Source organism: Pyxicephalus adspersus, chromosome Z, assembly GCF_032062135.1.
Source record: "Pyxicephalus adspersus chromosome Z, UCB_Pads_2.0, whole genome shotgun sequence".
Taxonomy (NCBI): Eukaryota; Metazoa; Chordata; class Amphibia; order Anura; family Pyxicephalidae; genus Pyxicephalus; species Pyxicephalus adspersus.
Window position 1 is genome coordinate 16,990,702 of NC_092871.1, and position 26,656 is coordinate 17,017,357.

At 40.9% G+C, this 26,656-nt stretch overlaps 1 protein-coding gene across 4 annotated transcripts in view; it reads right to left on the bottom strand.

The window, feature by feature from the left end:
- The window catches only part of ACTN4 (actinin alpha 4), a 47,807-nt gene extending 22,598 nt beyond the window's left edge, over positions 1-25,209 (bottom strand). The window contains exon 1 of one of the 4 annotated variants that reach the window (XM_072431278.1): positions 24,878-25,209. In XM_072431278.1, coding sequence (XP_072287379.1) covers positions 24,878-25,009 — 132 coding nt within the window. In that variant the 5' untranslated portion in view covers positions 25,010-25,209. The remainder of the gene's footprint in view (positions 1-24,877) is intronic. The other 3 variants (XM_072431277.1, XM_072431276.1, XM_072431275.1) reach the window with 3 other exon arrangements.
- Between the last annotated feature and the right edge of the window lie 1,447 nt (positions 25,210-26,656).

The following is a 26,656-nucleotide window of genomic DNA, read 5'->3' on the forward strand; positions in this document are numbered from 1 at the left end:
TGGTGCATGCAAAGACAAAGCTGAAATGGGACCTAAGATCCATCATTAAAAGCCACAGAGTCCTAACTGATCTGACATATCCTGCTTCTGTGTTCCCATGTCCACCTACCTGCATGGCAGGGGAGCCTTGTTAACATTTTTGATTTTACAGTACAATGCAGGAAAGCAGGGTGTGTTCTACAGACAGATATTCTTTTTGGATGTTAGTCTATAGGATGGTTGCATCTTTAAAGCATTTGTTCATCTTACTAAATAAATCTTAGATTTTAAAATTAGTTTCCAGGGTCCTCATCTCCTTCTGTACTTGTTAGGTATGAAGGTTTCTCAGGGTAATATTTTAGAAGACCTCAAGAAAAGCAAAAAGGTCTGGCCAGGCAAATGAGAAGAAACATCAAGAACGTCTGATCCGAGGTCTGAAATTCATTCATATATTGTAATGAGGATGGCTCTTGTTCTGTACAACACAAGCTATAGAGCGATCCTCACCTATTGTGTTTTAAGTCCCCACTTCTTAGACTGTAAGCTCTTCAGGGCAGGGTACTCTCCTCCTGTGTCACTGTCTGTATTCGTCTGCCATTTGCAACCTCTATAAAAATGTACAGCGCTGCGTAATATGTTGGCGCTATATAAATCCTGTTTATTAAAAATAATCCTAAAGAGCAAGGCAAGAAGCAAAGTGGACAGTGCAATAGCCAAATGATTCATTCTTTAATTTTTTACCAATTGGTTCCTATAGGTAAATTATATTGGGTTGCTGTGCTTTAATCCATGCACCGTTTACGGATTCGTTTTACCAACCTACATAATAAAAACAGAAATGGCTTCTATACGAAACAACCACTAACTTTTTAAAATAAAGCCAAATAACTACATATACATTGGTGAGTAGATTAGAATATACTGGAGCCTGATGCAGCAGGATGATTGCAAACTCCTCCAGGTGGGATGGTCTGCTGAAGTGCTTGGCTACCGGGTAAGCCAGAGATGCCCTGAATAAATGGAAGAGCTATGCTGCTTTCCACCCTTCCTGCCTGGGGCTAACCGGTATGGCTGGCATTAGCTCAGCTTTGAGGAATGTGGCACAAGCAGATCATGAAATCAGCCATTCATCTAAACAAGTACAGGGAGGGGAGAAGATTCCCATGAATGTGGCATCAAAGCTGCAGCTCGTTAGGGCTAAATACACAGCCTCGCCAATGGTATGTGTGCTCGGCTGCTGGACAAACACTCACATTTACATGTTTGGCCTGACAAAGGGCCTCACGGGATGTGTACCGCTCACATACAGAGCATGCTTGACGAAGCTGGTGCATGGCAACTGTCAGGTCAATTTGCATTTTACCAGAAAGTCGCAGACTTTAGGTTGGACTGGGATATAAACTGCAGATATCTAAAGGGTTTATTGGTTCAACCAGAAAACAGATCTTACAGTCATTTCCTGTCCCAGACTAACAAACATCTAATAAAATCTAGAGCTGAAAGGTGCGGCAGGAAGCTCTCCTGCCCTTCTATAAATGTCTTGTGTCTCACAAATGTTCTAAGCAACTTATCAGTCGGAAGGTGAAAGGCAAGGCAGGAAGAAAACCAGTAAGCACAAAGGGGTCAAGGCACTATTCCCTGGCCTTTCTTGGATACACTACAAATATCAACCATGGCTGTTTTTGGAATGTCAAAAGCAGAAACAAAAGTTTTCGAAGAGAATGATGCACTACTTCCTGGCTGGGCCGCAATCCAGCAAATGCGCACAAGACATAATCAAGCTTAAGCCTTTAGCGACAGGAGGAATTTTAAGCACACGGGACAGGAAGGCCAGATATGTGTGGGGACAGCATGAAACCGCTAAGAATATTTAGTGGCCCCCAGTTTCACAGAAACCGCTACAAGGGCTCCCACGCAGAGAGTTAACTCTGACATTACTAAATGGGAAGTTGCTGTAGCAATGTCTTCAGTCTGCAGACAGTTTAGGTGTTGAAATCATCCACTATATGCAGAATTCTAGCGAGCCTAGCAGACAAATATTTCCTGCTGCTTAACATTTCCGCTGTTATCGAATCAGTTAAACAGACTTTGCACGCTGACAAATGTCTTGAGTCAGGACACTTGTGAATTCCATTCTACATTGAGGAATGGGAGAGATTTAGCGTGACAGAAAGAACACGGATTACTATTAATAAACAGGAGGAAACTATGCATTAATGTATACTTTGCTTTTCTAAAATGTAAACGACACAAGGCGCTCAGACACGTCACCGACATACTGAACCCATCCTATAGGTGACATCTGTGGAATGCAGTGGAGGAGCTTAAAGAAAGGCCAAAGGAATTTCACCAAAACCAATATCCTCTGTGTATCACTCATGTTCTTGACCTTGGAGATATTTCAAGCATAAAAAACAAAAGACTTTGCTTTCAAATGGCTCATATTTAACTAGTAGGTAGTGTCCATTTTTACATTACAAATCACAAGGAACTAGTTCTTTTATTGATGGACACGTCTAAGGATCCTAGTAATGTAGATGGGGTTAACTTGCAGCATTTCTGGGTTTCCTTTAAAATGTCCTACATCTACCAGAACAAACTGGCTTTCTCCTGAACTATACAGGGAAAAATGCAGCTAAACACAAATAAATAAAGCTTAAAACCATTCATATGTGAAGTTTAACCTGGAACACAAGGTGGGTAGGCAGGTATGCATCTTCAGCTCTATAAAAACTATTCCAATTCAACTTGTAAAATCATTGTAAAACCCATCAGCTTGTAAAACCGACTTCTACTGCAAGCCAGAGGTCAAGCATATGCTTGGTAGCACAATATAAAAACAAAAAGGCAATGACAGGAAGCATGATGGCTCAGTGGTTAGCACTCTGGCTTTGCAGTGCTAGGTTGCAGGTTCGAATCTCAACCAGGACACTATCTGCATGGAGTTTGCAGGTTCTACCCATGTTTGTGTGGGTTTCCTCCGGGTACTCCGGTTTCCTCCCACATTCCAAAAAAACAAAAAAATATGTACATAGGTTAATTGGCTTCCCCCGAAATTGCTCCTAGACTGTATTAAGGACATTGGCTTCCCCCGAAATTGCTCCTAGACTGTATTAAGGACATTGGCTTCCCCCGAAATTGCTCCTAGACTGTATTAAGGACATATGACTATGGTAGGGACATTAGGTGGGAGCCCCTTTGAGGGACACCTAGTGATATGACTAAGGACTTTGTACAGCGCTGTGTAATATGTTGGCGCTATGAAAATACTGTGTATTAATAATAATAATGACAGTGTACCTCTTTTTGGACAATCTTTCTGACCAAATTTATTTAAAAACATATTGGTTTCAAGCCTCTGAATGTTTGTATGAAGCTGCTGTGTGTAGTCATTCTTCATTTAAACACATTAAAAATAAGATTGAAAAATTAGATCTTACCTTCTAAGTGTAAACTCTAGTAATCATAATTTACAAGATTAGGTTGGCACAGGCACTGTGTTTTGGTAGGTTTTCTTTAAATGGTAGAGAAGATGGTAAAAGCAGAACACCTTTTAAAAAGGGTACCGACACTACCAGGAATGATTTCATGCATTGCAAATAACAGATGGAAGCTGTGTTTTTTTTGTAGACATATGCCTTTGAAGCATAGATCATTAAAGAGGGACCCCCAGAGGTTTGGGAGGTCTTTGGCCATCTGCTTGGCCCCTACAGATCCCATTGTACAGCATGTAATGTGCAAAACCTGTGGTTTAGAAATACAACTTCCTGTCCCAGTGTAACACAGGAATACACTTCTTTGCAAGCTAAGTCACTAATCATGTGTCATCCAAGGACCCGGTATATATCATTTATGGCTGCTTTTATAAGAAGCACCTCGCACAATGACTGCTCGCAAACTGGTTTAACAGCAAAGCACACTGCATGCCGGTCCCCGGCTGAAACTGGGAGAACTCGTGTGACAACTGGGTGCGGGCTAACAGGGACGAGGCTGCACCATCTGCTCACAAGATGGGAGAAAATGTAAAGATAGAATAAACTCTAACATTTAGCAAACAGTCTCCTGCTGCAACACTATAGAAACAAGGTATCAAACTGCTCTTTGCCATTGTGATTTCCCAAACAAAGCTGAAAAATACTATTACTTAGGAAACCTTAGCTAAGCACACTCATTCCATGAACATCACATCAGACTTAGGTCTTACTAGTGAAGACAGAATCATGGCAAAAAAAAATGTCTGCCTTAGGATTCGATTTTAATTCCAACAGATGAATGTTTGGTTCATCTGATCAGGGCCTCCTTACAGAACAAAAGGTCACTTTGCCCCTAAGCTCCTCTACACTATGTGAGGGACGGTTTCCTATAATTAAAACTTTGACAGACCAAGCTTGGCATTATGGGCAATCACAGCATCACTGGTGATGACATATCTTCAATATATCTAAAAAATAATGCCATGTGTCTTGTGCTCCACAACCCATGCTACCTGGAGGAGACGCGGAGGAGTCATGGATTCTGCCTCCGTTTACAATGCCATGTGTCTTGTGCACAGTTTTTTCCTCACCAATTAAGACAGGAATGCTCATTTTCAACTTTGTTGACCCGTGGGCAGACAATGTTTAAAACACACACACAACTAGGTAATTACAGTAGCTGATCTAAAAAATGAATTAATGGCTCAATGAGGAATAGAAAAGTGAACTTAAGTGTGACCGCGTATTTATTCAGAGCTATTCTATTCAGATCAACTTTCCTTTCTCCACCTGTCCGTTCATGGTGATCGGTCTTGTTTACGACACAATACCAGCATCTCTTTCTCCCACGTATCATGTAGCACAACACTGCCAGCCTAGTAACTCATCACCTTATTCTTTCAGGATTTTCTGTGTATAATCCTATTTGAATCTGCTGAAATTCCATAGCTGCAAAGTGAATGCACTGTGAGACAGAAAAAGAGCGAGCAATAGAGAAAGCGAGACAGAGGGGGTTTGGATGGGCACTCGGGACATGCCATATTTGGAACTGCGGCTTGAGAGATTTTAGAAATATTTGTGATCTCTGTGTCAGTGCCACGACAGGTTCAAGAGAAGCCATCGTTCAGAAAGACAAATGAATGACGCACAGTGTAACACACGTGTGTTAATAATGGTAAGAGAGGAAGAAGGGGGGCAGTGTGAGAAAGAATTTCCTCATCTAAAAATTCAAAAGTTTGCAAATGCCTAATAAGGATGAAGAATGAAGAGAATTCCCATGACTTGATCCTTGTGGACAAATCCTATTAAGCAGCTGCTCCAGGAAATGTGAGCAAGGAGGGCAGTATCTGGAGGAAACAGGAGTCGCTTGTAGTCCAAACATGACTGAGGATGCTCTCCGCTGCAATACTTTTACAGGGCTGCTCAGACGCCTTCCGCTTAGACAATTAGCGTGATTAGCTCAGAAAAATACACGGGCCTAAGTAACACATACAAAAAAAAAAAAAAAAGCCAGATTTCATCACCCATCAGTTTATAGACGACATATACTTCAGCTGTAATAGAATTAGACTTAAAATCAGGCCAGTGTGTCACCACAGAACAGTACTTACTGCTTCCCTAACGAAGGAAAGGTTACCCCCACCCTGTGCACATTACAAGTCTCAGGACACAACAGGTACAACTTTACAGAAATTATCTGACCATAAAAGATCATATTGAAACTGCATGCTGGTTTCAGGGTGGCTGACCTACCCACAGCAAGGCTGAACAGGTTCATTTTCATTTCCCCTTAGTTCCGGATATTTGTCATGGTCTCTACAGGAAGTTTTTTTTAAAGATATCTATTAAAACATTTCGGGTTACACACATACCTGTTCATAGGTTTTGCAAAGGAAGTGCCTGGAATGTAAAAGTACCAATAGCTGCACACAGAAAGCCAACCATACCATAAAAGCCGATGGTCCTATAGTCCCACTCATTTGCCCTAATTTAGTCCCTACCCCCTGCTTTTTTTTTAATGGATCTTTATTCTGGCCTCCTGACTTCACAAATCCTCTTCCAGCAGTGTGAAGGTCCCGGATTCAGCAGAATCAGATCTGGTAACAAGGCCTAAAGTCTAATACACATCGGCAAATAATTGCTTTTGGTCCCATTTACAATCCATTGAATGGATTTGAAGGGAACTCCAACTAATAATTAGCAGCCAACTTCTAAGAAAAGATTGAATGTATTAATAAATATTGATCCCAAGTATAGAATTCGTTTAGTGTGTATAAATGATCAAGGTAATATGGCAGATCTGTTCATCTGCCCTGTGGTTTACTACATACCAATATCAAGATGGAAAGGGTAGAATATTATACACGAGTAGCCTGTGTTTTAAAACTTCTGGTCAAAAACCAATAGAATAAAATCAGACAGGTCGGCCAGACCAACTGATTTGATGTGTAATAGGACCAAGTTACACAAAACTGCCATGAAAGACAGGTATGGAGCTCAAATAACACCTAAGCAGAATGCCAAACGCTTTCCTACCTCAAGGTAATTGTATCCACTCTTATTACTCACTATATAATATACCCATTATTGGGGCCATGTCAGATAGGTAATTTTTTACACTTTCATTGATTTCTTGCTATGAAATCACAGTTATTTTCTATGGAAGAACTAATTTAGTGATTTGTAGCTGTCACTCAGCAATTGATCTTTAGCATTTTTTGTGTCATTGGTGGATTCATCAGAACAAATCACTCCTAATTCGCTTCTGTCAGCGTTGCTACAAATCACAATTCTATTGTATCCAGTGATTCTAGCGATTAAATTGCTAGCTACAAATCGCTATGAATCACTGACATGGGCGGAATGGAACCATGATTATCAGCCGCTACAAAATTGCTGTGTGACATGGCCATAACTTAACACATTATATAAACGAGTTATCACTGCTTCATGAAAAAATTGTGAAATTAATTATATTTGTATGAATGTACACAGCTTCAGTACCAATAATTGCAAGAGGAAAGTCTGTAGTACTGCTGCTACAACCCAACCCTGTTATACAACGATCAAAACATTCTTGGCAGTTTTGGGATTGCCCACTCCATAAAAATTTGTATTTTTTAGAAATAGCCCCATAGATTGGTGAGTGAAGGGTACATGGCAAACTTTAATACTAAGGCTACGTACACACTTGCAATGGTTCTCGTCCGATAATCGGCTCAGGGCTATTATCGGATGAGAATCTGGCCTGTGTACAGTGCCCGTCACCCATCGTCCAAAGGACCGTACACGGACGACGAACGATCTTAATGGAAGTGAAGAGGGAGAGAGCGCAGCAGGGTGCCGCTCCATCGTTCTCGCCCCCCCCCATAGAGCAGAACAGTGCGTTCATGTATCGTGCAGTTGTTTGTCATTAGAAAGGATCGTTAAAGATCCCTTCAAACGACAATTAGTGCACGTGTGTATGCAGCCTAAGAAAAGTACGGCTAGGTACACACATGCAATATTTGTTGTTCGACAACGAACGACTAACAAGAGATCAACAATTATTTACGATTATTTTTAACAATTGTATAGTGCAGGATTCTGTATATGCTGTAACGATTATTAAAAATAATCCTTCAATAATTGTACACACACTAGATACGATCGTTTGAACTATGCAGGAAGTGACGTGTACTGGAGAATGTGTATCCCAGAACAATCTACTATCACTGAACGACCGTACACACAATAGATAGCGAACGATTGCTGCCCGAATGGACCTGCCAGGACAGTTGTTCGTTTCCAGTGGCACGTTGTGCACTTTTTTGTTGACGATTAATGAACGATCAGTCATTAATCGTTCGTTTCCAACAATGATTATTATTAGTAGCTTTAAAGCATTGCTTTATCACAACAGCCCTGTAATTCAGACATAGGGACAGGATTGTGGATTCTAGGCCAATGTTCTTCAACCAGGGTTCCTCCAGGAGGTTTCTCGTGTTTCCTTAAACAAGCAATTAGGACACAGGTCAATTACCATTGACACCAATTATCTTTTTGGTAATCTGTAAGGGTGACCTTACCACTGGCCAGCAACATAAGAGACATAAGTGTGATGGTCAGTGGTAACATACACTGACCATCACACTAAAGTGCTGTAAGCTTTGGATATAGTAATCATTGCAGGGGATCTAAAAACTATTTCCCTATTAACCAAAACATGAAGAGAAGCCAGAACATGAAATATCACATAGAATGGTAAACAGTGACTTGTATTACCCTACATGCTTTTTACTGTACAAATCTACATAGTTTTCAAGTGTCACTCGAATACCTTGGAGAATGCTCATTACAAGTGCATTTTTAAAGATCAATGTCTGCAAAGTGTCCGAGGCAGTAAATTTACAGCAGACAACAGCTTAGTTCTGTTCAGCTACATGCATGCTCTGCAGACTTATAAACTATACTAATCATATAGCCAGTGCCAAGGAATGTTGAGATGATGTGGCTGGCTTTAAAAATTGGCAAGCTCCACTTTCCTGACAGGGGCCCTTGAAAGCAATCAGCGTGTTTATCTGAGACTTAAAGCAAGGAAGCTCTAACTTCCGGATCGCACAGACCCTATGAGACAGGATGGAAGAGGGAGGGCTCCATTTGCATGATTGGGGGACATAAAAAAAGCTCACTGGTCACCGAAAGTCAACTTCAATGATTTGCATTGCAAACATTATGTATGGTGTTTGATGGCAACTCGTAGCTTTGTGTTCACGGAGTAGCAGGGTTCAGGAGGAAAACTGCATCGGGACTGAAACAATCCCCAACAGGTCCTGTGTCAAGATCTCAGACTCACAGAACAGGTCTGTTCCACATGAGAGCACAGCCACAAATGTCTGCAGGTTCAGACATGCTTTATGCTTTCAGTACAAACTGCACCTATGTTGGCTGCAGTACAATATTTGGAACAAGCCCTTGTGTTTACTACTGGTCAGGCGATATGGTCATGAGCATTTTAGACACAGCTTCCGGCATAGTTACTTCAGTCACTTCAATTACTCTGAGAGGGCTGATGAAGGATGTAGTGCACAAAAGGTGAACAATGCAGAGAAGTCCCACTCCTCCAAATCACTCACTAATTGGAATCTAATGGGAGTTGTACAGTGAACAGCAAATCTCTTTGCTGCGCACAGCACTGTTCTGGCTGCACATCACAAGTATAGGAAAAATATTTTCCAGATTTAGCGCCTTAAAAAAAAAAATATACAGTACTGAGCGATCCAAGATCTTGCTCATTTTATATTACAGTGTTTTTCGGTCCCTCAAGTCCTACTAACTTTGAAAAACTGGGGCAAACTTCTACCAGTATGGAGAACAGATCAGTCTCCAAACCTGTTTGCCCCAAATTACAGGTAAATTGGTTAAGCTTTCAGCATTACATGCACAGTTTCCAATGTTTTATCCCTTTTAGGACCCTGCAAGTACTGAAAAAAACCTATATGCCAGAAATGAACTGCCTCTGTGAGAGCCTTAGCCTGTTTACTACTAAATCCCCCCATTCTCAATCTCATAGAGCCTTATAGTTCTGTAGTGCAAAAAAAAGCACTAGGAAGACACATTAATATACAGGGAAAGTGCATTAGTATACAGGGAAGTTCTACACACAAAGCGTAAATGCTTTTCTGAGACCATATTTTTCTTTCTAGGTATAAGAGGAAAGACTTGTTTGAGGACTGGTCAGTAAATAGAAGAATGATCACATGTGAAAGATAAAAACTATAAACACAATAATGCTTAATTCCGGGCTTTTTAATTTAACATGGAGTGGAGGACACACCTCTCATTCCATCCAATTTACCAGGTGGTATAGAGAAAGAAGAGAGCAAATATCAGTATTTTCTGGCTATTTGATGGGGACAGAACTTTTGAACTGACTATTACTTGCTGTGTTTGTGGAATTATAGGAAACATTCACACAAAAGGTTGAAAATAAATGGGGCCTGCCAAAATCCCCTCCAACATGACGTCTGATCCCTGCACGCTGGGCATCCATCACACCTTGTTTGTGCTGTTTCAGGAATATGCTTCAATTTCCTGAGGGAATGCGACAGCAATGGGCCAAACAAAATATCTCCCAATTCAACACCCATAAACAAACCACATGCTGTAAAAATTCTGCATTGGTTCAGCACAGTAAAACCCTTACTATAATCAAATGTCAATACTTTCATTTACAAATCTGCTGCAGTGACAAACCATTGATGCCATCATAAAGCAAGTTTTTTCTATCCTATGTAGAGCACAGGATACAACACATAGTTGAAGTTTTCACAAAGACTAGTCAGAGAAGTTCTAGAACTATGCACAGTCTGGCAGTCCGGTGCAAGCTTTACGATCTTGTTTAACCACATAATCGAAACATTCTGCACATTCTAGGCCAGAGGACACATAGCACACTTGTGAGGTTAATGCGATAGTGATCTGTTGCAGGAGGTGTGAAAGTCAACTGTATATGCAGGGCTACATGTCAGCTCGCTGTGCAAAGTCATTATACTACCTGTCTCACAAAGGGAGAGGCTCTAACACCAACATGTCCTTACTTGGTAAAAAAGCAAGGACGATATGCGAGAAAGCCAAACCCACGCCTGTTTGAAATTCAGCTGCAATATCCCATTTACATACACAACCAAACAGGGCCCACAACAATACAGCAGCACCTGCAAGCTCAATAAAAAATCACTGCTTTATGCATTCTAGGATTTGTGTGTTCTGGTAAAAATTAAAACTAACACTAAACAAGTTTTTCTTTGGTTTTGCATATGTATATGTTTAGGTTTCTAGCAATCCAGCCTCACCTAAAGCTCTCTCCCTAACCAGTAAAAGGATCAGACGTTGTAGAGAGCAGATATTAATGGCAGAAATCACATACAGGTGTTTACAATCAGTCAGAATTTGCCTCGAGTATTACCAGCATTAGTCTGGTTGAATACCATGCAACACAGGTAAATCAAGCGTGGGAATGTTCTACCATAGGTTGGGGCCAATGGATCTTCAGTGTGGCAGCACCTTTTTTAATGTCAATGATGAAATCTATAATTGGTATTGTCCAGAGCAGTGCTTCCCAACCAGGGTTCTATTGAACCCTAAAGTTCCTCCAGGGGTTGTTTGGGGTACCTGGAGCAATGAACAGTTTGTGCTTCAGGTCAGGTAAGTGTGACACCAATGAACTTTTTGGCTATCTGTATTGATTACATTCTTCCGACTGACCACCACACTATTATATTGTAATAGTGTAGTATACTGTGGGCTGTGAATATAGTAATCATAGAAGGGGGTTCCCCGAAGACCAGAAAGTTATTTTAAGGGTTCCTCCATGTTATAAAGCTTAATGATCTGTCAGTATGTAACAAGTTCCAGACCAATGTTAAATAATATTAGTACCTAAGTGAGCCCATACTTTCTTAGAAATTACATTTCTAATTTCATCATTGAATACGTATCCTGGACATTCTACTAAGGCCATTCCCTTCTGTACCCTGAATGTGCCAATTTTGTGTTATACAGCAACAGTAAAATGTCAGTGGAGGAACAGCAGACCTCTCTAATCACAAGAACTGGAGAGAGCCTGTTGAGATAAGCGACTGTATGCCAAGATTAAAAGCACACGATAGCACAAGGATGCAAAATCATATGGCTTAAGGGTCTGATACACACACAAATTACATAAGTGATTTCTGTCAATCAACCACTTAGGCCGCTGCTGCATTGAAATATCGCCGCTACTACAATTCCCGACATCACTCGTGTCTATAGACCAGCGGCCTCTCTGCCTATGCGTGACTCGGCATGGGACTGTTTTATAGACGCAAGTAATGCCAAAAATTGTAGTAGCAGCATCACTCATCTCTGTAGACCAGCGGCCTCTCTGCCTATGCGTGGCTCCGCATTTGACTGTTTTATAGACGGAGGGATTTGTATTAGCTGTGCTTTTTCAGTGAAGAGGGAGTTCCAGCCACTATAACATTAAGCTTTGCAGTGGACTGTTTTCTTGACGCAGGGAATTGTAGTACCAGTGCTATTTTAGTTTCAAAACTAAACTTTGGCCCACGACTTTGTCTACGTTTTTTTAATTTGTCCCACTGTGTATTTGAGTTGACACCCTTGACTTAGCCCATACATAGCAATTTGACCCAAACTGGAGAGTGAGGAGCCAGGCATCTTGAACAGTCTGTTAATGACTTGTCATAATGCTCAATTAAAAAAAGGTAGCATGAACAAAAAGTTTTATCCTGACACCATCACCAAATTAGGATCTTGCAGGGAAAGCACAGAAAAAAGAGACAACTTAAATGTGAACATGTAGTTTTTCCTTTCCATAGATTATTTCGCAATGTGCTACAAAAGTTGACTACTTGAGATAAAGTCAATTCCTTAGCAAAGTCGCCTCACTCCATGCACATTACAGCATTCTTCTCCAATAGCTCTTTGTGCTGGCCCAGCATCTCTACCCCTTCACAAACCTTTAGCTTCAGGTAGAGGGGAAAAAGAAAAGGAAAAAGAAAACCCACAGGGTCACTTATGTGACAGCACATAAAGATACTAAACAGACAGTAAGGAAGAGAGGCAATCAGGCCCACAATGAATTCAGTACGAGGTTCTCATGCCATACAATCACTTGCACCGTGCCCCCTTATGATTTGACCACGATGCATTGCAGTTTGGGAAATCCAATAAAGTCCTTGTTTGGATAAATTAAAAAGTTGTTTAACAGAAGGTTTATCATAATAAAAAAAAAAAAAACTTATTTTCATCCGGAGAAAATTTAATACGAGATCCCATTAAGTAACTACAACTAGAAAGAAGAAGCAAATTTAGGGAGGGGTACCCAGGACAATGGAGTTTTATTGCATTCCTGTATAAAGACATCAAAGTATAAAATGTTTTATGATCCACACAGTAGAATATATTCAACGAAATCCCTTTTTAAATATCACAGGGAGGCTTGGCATCACGCAAAGTTAAACGAGGGTCTCCCCACCCCTCAGCTATAAATAAATGAAACTGAAAACACTGACTCACAGCTGAGGGTTTTACACGTTAAGTGCAAATTAGAGGCGTCGGGAAAGAAAATGCAATAAACTGAGCGGAAACAGAGTGCTAAGTAGCCATCCACAGTCATTGGAACGGCTCTCCTTACTTGCCACACCCTGGAAAAAAAAAGGCTTGAAGAGTGCAGCTATGTAACTGGCAAGGTCTGAATGCACACCAAGCCTGGGGCTGGTAAAACCGCATTCCCTGCCCCCCATGCCTCTAAAAAAAGGGATTAAGCTCTCTTTATGGACTTTCCAGGTCTGCAGAAAGTTTTACTTACTGTAAGTTAAAAAAAAGCAGCCAGGTCGGTAAAGTGAATAAAGGAACTCCATCAGTTTCTACATTTCCTCTCATTACAACACAGCTGCCTGGCAATGGCACAGCCGGCAGAGAGGGAATGTGACAGTGTATAACAAATCATGCACGGTAGGGACAAAGGTTACCAAACATGGAAAACTACAATTCCTGAGAGATGAAACCAACAGAAATTTCATAATGGAGAAGTGTAGACAAGCTAAATCTTTACAGTAAGCATGGCTGGATAAAGCTGGTCTAACCTGTCAGCACACGAGGCAAGGAACTTTAGCATGTTATCTATCTACCACCCGCATATCATGAATAGCAGTTGCGAAAGCTTGACAAGGTCCACACCACCAACCTGTCTGGATTGCACTGCAGAGATACAGGCACCGAGAATACTGGATTCCAAGCCCTAAATAAAAAGATGTCTAAACATCAACTATAATAGGCAACCCAGCACACAGAATTAGCATTTCCAGGGGTGCACTGGACAGGGAGAGAAAATACTTCCACTGGTCAAACTTTGCTTCATGACAAGGCTGGGTTTATGGGCCCGAGCCTATGGAGGCAGAAAATCCTACTAATGGGGAATTGTAGACAGCTTTTCTTGATTCTTTTAGCATGGGGAATCTCCCTTGAAATAACTTTCAGGTCTTCAGGGAACCCCCTACTATAATTACTATATCCATGGCTTGCAGAATAATAGGATGGTGGTCAGTAGGAAGAATGCCTTTTAGATTGCTGACCATTGAGAAGAATGTCACCCTTACAGACAGCCAAAAAGATCATTGGTGTCACATAAACGGACATGAAGGGACAAACGGATCATAGTTCCTCTGGAGCCAACATTTCGGACAGATCACTAAATTCACCGTATACGGATCACGGATACGCAGGGAGCCGCGTGTCACAAAGGGGAAGAAACTTCCCCCATAGATGCCAGAACCCACCCACCGCCCTGAGCCTGTGATCAATACCAGACACATGGTCCTCTGCTTTGGCCGATGCGCCCCCCCAGCGGGATCCCTATCCTGACCCCACTGGGGGACGCATCGGCCAAAGCCACAGACCACCGATTGGCGACCGCTGCTCTGGAGGAACCCTGGTTGAGAAAAAGTGGTGTAAACATTTCGGACTTGGCAAATATTTGTAAAATGACAAAAATAAGACCAACAAGAAGTTTTATTACAGCACAGGCTTATTGTTAATTTAAACAAACAAGGTAAAAATAAAGAACTCACACAAATATTATAAGACCAGGACCGGGAAGCTCAGATGATAATATAGGGTCAATACAGGATGGTTTCTATCACCTTCCAAGTAAAATCTATTTAGTATACAACAATACTAACCTGTATTGCAATAAGAATGGCGTTCTAAAAGTAATGACTACTCAAAATAAAATCGTGAAACACCATCCTGGTTCTGACAAGTTAACAGCACTTTTCAATATAAAAGGGTTTCCTGATCGCCAGTCATCTAGCTGTAGGAACATTGGCCTGTATAGGTTTGCAACAGGTTGGTATATTCATAAGCATTATATCTAGAATTGAGAGAATGCCATTAGCCCAGAGTGGAGTAAATGTATTCTATATATTCTCATGTCAGACTTGTAATCTATAAAACCACTAGATCCTCAACAAGCAATATGCCGGGTCATTTACCTGGTATGTTAACAGGAATTTCTTATTATGGATTTATAGTCTTAGGAGATGTCGGAATGCTGCATTCTGGTTTGAGTGCATGAGTCGAGGGGAGTTGGGGCTTTAAAATCTACCATTCCAATTAACTCTTCTGATAATACTTTAGTAAGAAAAATGGATGCTTTACATTTTGGTTAATCATGAATAAAATAAGCCTGATGTAAGGAAAGGCCAATGAAGCCAATAAATCTGGCAACCAACCTTTAGGATCATTCATTCCAAGGCAGTCTAAAACATGAAAGCACATAAAGACAAGCCACTGTCTGGATGATATAGATCAGTGTTTCTCAACCAGAATTCCTCCAGAGGTTGCTAGGTTTCCCCAGAATGAGCAATTTGTGCTTCTCAGGTCAGTGTAAGTGACACCAATGATCTTTATAGCTATTTGTAAGGATGACATTCTTCCCACTATCAAACAAATATAGGGTGAGCTGTAATTATAGTAAGGATTCCTAGGTTAGTTCAGGGGTGCCTCCATGTTAAAAAGTTGCTGAAGGCTGCTATAGACAATGTCTCTACATAAAGCTGTGAAGCCTTCCATATTTAAAAAAATGTACGCACCATTCAAGAACTAGTAGGTGCATCAAAATGCAAAGGACAGGGTACAGAACTTCATACTGTCTATAAAAAAATCAACTCTACAGGCTGCCTGGCTCTATAAAGTTTGCAGCTCATAACCATCTTGCTTTAACTAGGACTGGCAAGAAAGGGCTATGAAATGACCCCGCCAGAGCAGAAAACATTTAAATGCAATTTCTTAGGCTTAAGATGCTGTTAAGTTTTAATAAACCAACATAAAATAGATGACAATTAGTTAAATCATCTTTACACTAAGGCCTGGACATCAGCAGTAGGATTTAAAGTCCAGCTGTGTACGAGGTGCCATAAAGGGCAATGTCAAGAATATATTACTAGGAAAATTCAATGGATGATGCAGTACACTGAGCTCTGGAACAGACATATCAAAAATGTCAGGGATTAAATACCTGTCTGCTGGACTCTGGCACTGACTGACTTACAAGGCGAATACTAGTTCCAAGGCAACCACCTCATCCACAATGATGGCTAACAGGTGCATCATTGTCCTGGAATTAAATCAGCTGGGTTTGGCCAAATTTCATTTCACAGGTTTTGCCCTTGTGGCAGCTTCCATGAATCGCCAAGCAATGAGGAAGTGAAGCTGCACTTCCTCAGTTTAACTGAACGTAAAGTAGCTCCCTGAGAACTAGTGTAAAGTAAAATAATAGTGGTTATTGTAAGAGGATTAGGGCTTTTTACATCGGACAGGTATGTGAACACATTGAATAGAAACATGTTGATTGGTGCTGAGGACAAACCAAAATGCTATCTACCTGGCTGTCCTACTGACATTATGCTGATCTCTACCATGAAATGCTTGTGTTGGGTCAATCAAGTTTTAGAAGTCAAAAGTTAAGAATGGCAGCCTTTCATTTTCTTTGCGATAAGGTGTTTATAGTTATTTTTTTATTGGGGTAAAAAGGTAAAGGGGAATTTAATGCTTAAAATGCATCTATACACACACACAAATATATTGTGTACTAGCAGACACTGAATGACACTGTGTAACATCATAGCTTCCGGGGTCTGCAGCATTCCTCACTACAACGTTCTGGCTTCAACACTGGGCTATTAACACAATGCAGCCTCTAAATACATCTTGTGTTTCTTTCCTGGCTTGTGTCCAGCCACAAGTTGAAGCAAACACCAACATTACACCCACAGCAATAACAGAAAAGGAAGAGCATGTTGCAGCCAGGTTTGTAAAAGCAGTGATAGGGTGCTAAGCAAAATGTCCCCCCTTTTTCTTGCGCTCTCCTTTTCCAGCCTGAGAAATGCTAATTATAGTGATAAGGCAGCAGTCTTGCTGGAAGTAAAACAAAAAAAAAAAAACTGGAAATGCATCTTGCTGGCATGGGTTGGATCTCTGGTTTGTTGAGGTTTGGGAAAACAAGCAAAGGGCGCACACATTTTTTTTGCTTGGCTGTTTCAAAAGAAAAAAAATGCATAGCTGAGATTCTTGTCCAGCAACCCGAGGGAACTATCAAAAAACACACATACACCGAACAGAACTTGAAGTTTTGCAGAATAAAGTTAATACTGCTTAGCACATGAATGCACCTTGCCAATGGCAGGAGATCCAATACACTTCAGGGGCTGGGCCTCATGGAGCAAACACCTAACATACTGCTAAACAGATGTTCATCTTATTACTATGATCCAGGCATATAAAACCTGACATCACGGGAGAACATTTTAGTATTATCCTTTGCTAAATCTTAAACCTGTATCTTCTCAGCAGCTTTTATAACCAGGATAGGTCCTTTCCAAGCTAATGCTCCAGTTTGTCTCAGTTACTGAAGAATTTAAGTTTATGTAATTTATTTTAGTTTTTACATACTAAGGGGTTAGATCATTCATTTGCTTTTTATTCATCTCTGTATCTCCACTTGGTCTTGGTGACTCTTGTTCCTGACACAGTATCAAAAAATACAAAAAGGTAGAGAAAAATGGCACTGACACCCCTGGAAACTGGACCCTAATACAGGTTTTCTGTTCGGTTTACTTTATAAAAAAATACAAAGAGGAAAAAAAGAATCCTATAAACCAGTGGTCGCCAACCTTTTTGGACCTACAAACAACTAAATGCATGGAATCTGGACCACACCTGCGCTGGGAGCTGTGTGTCACTCAGAAGAAGAAACTTCCCCCATAGTGATGTCATGATGCCAGAGCTCGCCCGATCCCCCATGGCAGGTCTGAGCGGACCACTGGTTGGAGACCGCTGCTATAAACAATGTCAATTTACAAAACTGAAGCACAAGAATTGAAACATCCAGTTTATAGTTCAGGTGTATTTGTGGGTGAATATTCCTAAAGAACATAAAAATACCTGTTCATCTGCCAGAAATCCAGTGTGTTCCCAGCTTTATCAGATGACAACATGGTGACTCTGCTGCACTGGAATCTCAAACAAGTGTTTTCAGCACTAATTAGGTGTCTCCTGTTGGGTTACAACACATCATAAAAAACATGTGTGCTCATACAAGAAGTGTCAAGCTTTGCAAATTCCCCCTTTAGGTGATAAGCAGGTACATATTCCAAAACTTCATACTACCAGAACTGAGGTTATATTATTGTCTAGTTTGTATAAAACTAGAAAAAAAAAAAAAAGAAACAAATCGCGCCTGAGTGATTTGTGATAGGATCTGACAAGCCGCCCATTAAGAATTCCTAGACCCTAGTCACGTGACCTGGTTCACACAGACCACTGCGGGTATTTTGACAAAGCCCCACGTGTGACTATAGGGGGAAGGTCTTTCCCTTAAACACCATACACCCAAACTTATTTCTCCATATTGCATTGGCTGGCAGACCAGGAGTTAAACAATTTCTGCTTGCACAACTTGGCAAATATATACTCATTAACCTTTTCCCCACCTGAGTAGGCCTTGCTAAGACAATGTTAATCATTAAAAGGGCTGGAAGGTTAAAAGTACAAGCCCAAGTTTTCTACTAACTAAAAAGCAATGACTGGTTTTCTATTACCTAAAACTTTGGTTTAGTTTTTTAGAATATGTGACATTTACAACTCCATACAGGGCAAACCCTCCTCTCTTCAAATTCTAATCGGCTACTTAGTATATTTCCCCAAAGCGATGTGTAAATGTTTGATTAGTTCTGTGGATTCTTTTTGAAAGGAGTACAAATTATGTTTTTATAACTACCGTTTCTAAATCCACGGCCTGAAAATAGGATGAGAACCTACAAACTTACTTCTGAGAATGGTAGCCACCTGGCTGCTACACCGACAATCTTGCTGATCCAAAACATGGCGGCTTGTATTTGCATCCTCCATACATTTCATGACCAGGAACACAAGCAATAATTTCTACAATGGTTGTGACCGGACCATTCTTTTTTCAAATGCCTGACCAAAACTTGGTTTATTACCTACCAGTTGCAGGCAAATTTCACCTTTACCTGATACCATATCAAAATGTATCCACCTCCTCTCTATAGATCAATCAAAGCATTGAGGGAGGTAAGCCTACATCCGACTTGGAAATTAAATCAAACCCTAAATTTAATTAAAAAAAAAAAAAAAACTAATGCAACGGTTAGGCAGGCATTTTGTGTTTTTTTTCCTGTAATTATTATTAATAAAGAGGATTTATTTAGGACCAACATATAACACCCCACTGTACATTACATTAAGTTTTACATAACGTAATATCTGCTCAGTATGTAGTAATACAAGCTCAATCAGGCGCTATTTATACAGCCCAAAAAACTTGTAATGGCTAAGACTTGTAGTTCTTTTAACATATTGGCTGAAGTTTGCACAAGCTCCCGCTTTTTCTAAATCAAAGGTTCCTTAAATGATAACATTGGTCCTTCTTACAAAGATGACGAGAGTGTAACGTTTTGTTTTTTTTAGCACATAGACCAGACTTGCAGTACCAAACAAGCGTGAACGTTGCAGATCCATGTGGACAAGAGCCCTGAATCTGATACAGCAGGTCTGGTCAGCATTTGAACACAGTGTACCCTTATCTGTGGTTATTGTCTGCCACAAAAAGGCAACTGTGCTGCACTTAGAGAGTCCCCATAAAGAGGCCTTTCACATGGGAGGGAGGCCTGTGCCCAGCCAGGGGGATTTAAAGCACAAACATGAAAGATTTCCAGGCTCACAGTTAATAGGTCACTGGTTTCACTTACAACTGGCAAACCAGGTTTGGACACACTAAACTGTTCACTGCCCAGAAGAAAGCAGATACGTAAGAAAAGACACACAATTGTGTGCATTACACAGAGAGTTCACAGACTTCAACCACAGAATACAAAGTCTTAAAGAAGTTATTCACAAGCATCTGAAAGAAGAAGAAAAAAGCAGAATACACAGTGGTGGGTGTATTTATTCAGCTGAAAAAAACCCACATACTTTTTCCCCCCAATCCTAACAAGGGGACAATTGTCACCTGTACAAACGATGGCTCCAACACACTAGCCAAACCAAGTTTTTTTAAGGCAGTGGTCTTGCAAACACATATGCGGCTTGGAGCCTATGATGAAGTCAGTCTTCTGTCAAAGGAGTGACTGTATATAAGAAATTAGAACCCTTTTGAAGAACTAATAAAACATCACAAGTAGCCTGAACTTTTAACTACCCACAGACTAAACATAGTAGTCTAAAAAAGAGGTAGTTCCAAGGTATTAGTTACCATATCCCAGGTAAAGGAATCCTCATAGCAGGATCTAGCAAAGTATTTTAACCACAGCCCCTTGCAAGAAAAATGTATTCCAAAAACTCAAACTATTCATGCATAGCGGGCAGAGTAATAGCCATAGAATTCCCTACAGCTGAATACATAAGCTGCATATTTGGTGCAAATGTACAAGTCTGCTGTCACTGGGACCTTATGTGAACTTATGTGCGTATGCAGGACAAAGCAACAGGTTCATCCCCTCTACATATACCCAGCTACCCTTTGATACTGAGCTGTCCTGTGTATTGTCAGGAGAAAAGACATTTACCTCATGATACTTTGTGGTGACTGGCCGAGCAGGATCACATAGGAGCAAGGAGACCTCCGCTGTGTGCAAGCTCCAATTGAATTAATAAATGGTGTTTTTTAGTAGTGAAAATAGCGGCAGTGAATAAAAGGAAAATTAAATCTAAGTTGTTGCAGAGGTCAGTGCTTTGCCCTACATTGAAAGACATTAATTTATATGGAAGATTGGGCAACAAAGCAAACAGGCCAAGTGGCTAGCTCTGATATTCATCCATCAGAAGCCTTAAAAGTAAACCCTTTATAAAAGAAATACACAATGATTTCTTTAGAAAATGAAAGTTTTCTCATTTTCCTGGTGACTTGTATAGAAAACAGGATAAAGTCAATACTCCATGTGTTCCATTTGCTAAAGCAATGACAGCAAGACAACTAGGTTAGAAGTACATGAGATTATATATATATATATATATATATATATATATATATATATATATATATATATATATATATATATATATTAGATTGTAAGCTCTTAAATCTAAAGGAAATTGTGATTGTAAGCTCTTCGGGGCAGGGTCCTCTCCTCCTCCTGTGTCATGGTCTGTATCTGTCATATGGCGCTGCATAATATGTTGGCACTATAAATCCTGTTTATTGATAATAATAATATATTGATTTTAAGACCGTTTCCCCTTAAGACGTGAGATGAAGGTTGCATATTCTGCACATTTTTTAGTTCTGCTGGCAAATTTCTGATGTCTATAAAGCTAGAAAGTTCAGTTGTGTGGTCTCCATAGAAACAAACATGACGCTCCATAGAGCATAGCAGTCACATTTGGGCAGCCAAATCACACATGCATGTCCAGCCATCGTTATCTGAGGTCTATAGGCACCCCTAAGCTAAGAAATTGGAGATTTTACAGACATTTAGAGATAAGCACCAATGGGACCCAGCATCCGTTAGCACTAGCAAGGCTACTATTAGTATTTTTATTTATAGAGCACCAACATATTACGCAGCGCTGTATATTAGTTTGGAAAAAAGCACACAGAAAAGGGACTTGGCTCAGTCACACAAGATTGCAAGCATGCTGAAGAAATTGCTGTAAGTAATCATTGTTTGCTGAAAGCTGGCCATATCCCTTCAATCAATATTCAAAACATAAAAATTCCAAAAATAAAATGTAGGGATTTGTGCAACCGACAGGGATAACAAATGGCATAAAGTACATGCAGTCAGGATGTGTTGGGTTTAATGACGTATTCCAAATACATTCGGCATAAAACAAGGCATGATCAGGTAAAGTAGGACTCCAAGCACTTTTCAGGCATTGTCCTGACTGAACTAAATAATGCAGAGTGCCACGACAACTTTCTCCCTTACCGGGTATTAACGCCCTGACAGTTGTAAAAAAAAACCTTAGAGCAGCCCAGCCCAAATTGCAAAGCAGTGAGAAGGCTGCTCAAAGGCCATTCAAAAATGGCATAATTGTTACAATGTACACTCATCTTTACAGTCCACATCAATGACTGACAGCTTGGCAACACTGACTAACTCCCACCCTGGGATTAAATGCCACCCCTGACAGCCCTACTAAACATGTAACTTGCATTTTATATGCGTGACTCTTCAGTTCTATCTCACTGATCTCCTGCCACACCCTCCAGTACTCTGACACCCAGAGAAGAGTCACCTAGCATATACATCCAGCATGACATCAATACAACCCCTAGCAAGTCCCTATCTCTTCATGCCAACAAGCAGACAATTTACAGGTGGATAGATAAGTAAAGCTTGTAGAATCTTTGCGGCAGTCTCCAAAGATAGAGCATCCAGGAGATAAGGGACAAGTCAGGGGGCAAGATCTGACAAGCATTCATACTACCAGGGTGGCATGGGGGATTATCACCAACATGATAACCTTGTAGATGTACAAGATAGACAATACTTGAGTGTTGAGAAATCTACACATTCCAAATAACAAGGTTGTGCAATGAATTGCAGGTGCCTCACCTTGCAATGAGAGCGCACCCAACCCATACTCTATGAATATGTATTTGCTGGTATTGAAAAAGTCAAACCAGAATAATGCAATCTGAATATGTAAATGTGAGATTTTATAAAACTGCCAATTGTGACTAGTCATTTCTGTAAATACATCAATTAACTGCTATTTATCTCAATCATCCACCCACAGTGCTTTATTAAATATGATTTTTACAACTTTTTTATTTTTATAATTTCCTGTCTTGCATTTATTTCTCTGTGCATTCTCTACGTGATACACCAGCCGGCTACTGCCGAATTAATGTTTAACTTGATGCTATTTTACCACATCCTTGTGTCAGGTGATGTGCCTCCTACTAAAGTTATAAAAGATACTGAGACACAAAGTTACAAAGTCTTCAGGATCATTAAAATGAAATGATCCAGCAGCTCTGCCCAGTATTGTCTCAAAGGAAGACCAAGTTCTCTATAACACTAATTAATGGCTTGTTTGCAATAATTACTGTTGCTTTGTCTGCTTCTAATAACCATATAAAGGGTTGTATCACATGAGTATCTTGTTTGTAAAAGTCACTTTAAGATGGTTCCCTAATCATCTAAACTTAACAATAATAAAAGTTTTTCAAATATCCCACCACGTTTTGCAGATCTGCTTCTTCAGGGAAAAGGTAGAGGTATCAAAGATGCTTAGTGTTGGGGTAATAATAGTGCAGTATCAAATGCACGTCAATATAATAAGGTAACCACTGGTGGACATCTCAGTGGGGTAGGTTTAACAATTGCAGGCATCCTGGCACTTAAAAGAAATATGAGCCAGTAAGTGAGGTAGTGATTCCTTAGGAACAGGTAAAGGTGGAGAGAGAGAAAAAGTTGTCTGGCTTTCTACATACTCCCAATCAGTACTGTGGCTCTATGAGGATATATATCATATGGATGGGTTGTTTATAATGGTCACTTTGCATGGGTTGCTCATGTTAAACATAGAGGTCCAGTGAATGGCATTTCACATGGATAGCTTGTTTATAATAGTCACTGTGCTTGGGCTGCTTATATTAAACACAGTTAGCACATGGATGCTATAGATCACTTGGATATCATGTTTATAATTGTCACTTTGCTGGGGCTTTACATATTAAACATACAAGACAACTGGATGATATAAATTACATGGCTACAATGTTTATACCAGGTTCTTTGCTCTGCTACCAATACCATTATTATCAAACAGGATTTATATAGTGCCAAAATATTACGCATATTAAACATAAAAGATAAATAAAAATACTATCGATGACATTGATATCATGGCTGTAATTGTCTCCTTGTTTGGACTGCTCAGATTGAATAAATACTATAGATCACATTAATACATTGCTTATAATGATTACTTTGCTTGGGCTACCGAAATAAATAAAATGTATTATTTATGTTATGTCACTTTGTTTGGGCTGTGCATAATAAACACAGGAGGGAGAATAAATAAATACTAATATATATATATATATATATATATATATATATCACATGGATATCTTGGATGTAATTCCAACATTGTTTGGGCTGCTTATATGAAACATAAAATAAAAATATATAACACAGGAATACATTGTTTAGAAATATGACTGTTTGGGATGTGTATAGTAACATAGGAGGGAGAATACTAATATATATATATATATATATATATATATATATAAAATTATTACTACTACTACACACACAAATAAAATACAAACATATACTATAGCATTCACTTGGATATCTTTGATTTAATTCTCACTTTGTTTGGACTGCTTCAATGAAACTATGACTTGGATACATTGTTAGTAATTGTCTGCCTGGGTTGCTGATCCTTACACACAGCATGCACTGGGAATACATGGGCTGTACCCCAGGGAAGAGATCAGCATTTCCAGGGACATTGTAAGGCAGGGAGTGTCCCTGGAAATGAGAAGAGCTGCCCCATATAATGAGAAGGGTTGCAGCAGGTGGGGAAGATCCATACACAGGGTTGGTAGTGAATGCAGAATAAATGGGGAAAGTTTAGTATGTAGTTTGTGGTTGCTGTGGGTTACCTGGCTTGTTTTATAGCTCTAGGTATAGGGAGCCCGGCTGATCCAGGTGGAGGGAAGCTGTGGGGAAGCTGTAAGGGGTGTGCATGGAATGCTATACACGCCTATAGGGAAGAAGTGAACATTCACAATGCCTTCTCACCTGGGTTGCATCATTCTAATGAAGCCAGGTGTAAGGTTACCATAGGCAACCAATTCAGCCCCATACACTAAGCCCAGAGACTGTATGACGGCTCACCTTGCGCTGCTGCTTCTCCCAGGCCGGGTCGAGTAGCAGGTCCCGGTCCCAGTCGTCCTCCTGCTCCATGTACCTTCCGTCCTGAGACATCATGGGCTGCGCCCCTCCGCCAGTCATGTGATAGTCCACCATGGCGGCCCGGAGAGTCTGGTTATCAGGGAGTTGCAGCGGCTAGTAACAGCGGGCTTCTGTCTCCCGTGTGGAAGCAGCGGGTTCCTCTCCTCTCCTGGGATCGGCGCCGAGTGCGCATGCGCGCTTCACGTCCTCCGCCACCACAGCGTCTACTTGCTCACCTCAACCGCGACAGCTAATAGGAAGCCAGCAAGCTGACAGACACCCGCCCCCAACCAGCGAGCTGTCCAATAAAAAGGAGAGAGGGAGTTTGCCGCTCCTAAACCGCTTGTGCCCTGTGGGTTCTCCTGAGCGGCAATTCACAGATTCCGAGAGGAGGAGCGGGAGACGCCCTCTGACGTTTCTGACACACCCGTGTCATCCGCCCTGAGCAGGCTGTTCCCGCCCTTTTATGCTCACTACTGGATGTACCGGTGTATTTCGGCTGATACTCCCGTACAACGATACTATGTCACCCACACCCCTCCCCAAATGTCTGTCATCCCCACTGAGAGCCCCCCCATTCACCCTACCAGGAGCCAGAACTCCCATAGAGACCCCAAAAAATATCCCTGTATTCCACAGAACCCCCTCATTACACCATACCAGGAGCCAGAACTCCCACAGAGACCCCAAATATACCTCCCCATTCCACAGAACCCCCATTATACCTCACCAGGAGCCAAAACTCCCATTGGAACCCCAGAATATATCCCTTCATTCCACAGAACCCCTCATTACACCTCACCAGGTGCCAGAACTCCCATAGAGACCCCAGAATATATTTCTACATTCCACGGAACCCCCTCATTACACCCCACCAGGTGCCAGAACTCCCATACAGACCCCAGAATATATTTCTACATTCCACGGAACCCCCTCATTACACCTCACCACAGCTCTTTTCACCCCCAGCGCACATAATATATCTTTCCTCCATTTCACTGAGACCCCAGAACATCACTTCTATCATCCCACTGAAACCTCATAATATATCTTTCCTCTATTCCATAGGATCCTAACACATTGTTCCCATCCCTTGCCCTGAAATCCCAAAACACCACTACCATTTCTTCCATGGAGACCCCAATATATCACTCATATACCCCCCCACATGGACCCCAGATTATTACTAACACCCCAGACTACTGAATCTTCCTAGTTCACCTTTTCACTTAGACCCCAGAATATCACTCGTAAACCCCCACATCACAGACAACACGTGAAATATCTAGCCCCTCATTCCATAGCGTCCAACAACATCTCTTACATTCCTATCGTTAAAACCCTAGAACATCATTCCTATCTCCACTATTGAAACCCCACGCCTATCCCCAAAACAGGGACCCCAGAACATCACTCTTTTCAACCTCCCAGGAACCACATAATAAATCCAGTCCTCCATTCCACAAGATCTAAAACATGGCTTCAGTCCTTTACACTGAGACCCCACAATGCTCATCAAGACTCCAAAACTTCACTCTTCTCCCTCTACCAAAACTACACAACAGCTCTCCTATTCCCCCGCCAAAACACACAGGATAATACTATCCTCCTAGTAAGACCCCAAAGTATCCTTTCTCTGTACTAAAATTCCAGATCAGCACTCTTATTCCCCTACCAAAACCTCAAAATAGAGCACCTAACCCTTCACGCAAGCCCCCGAAC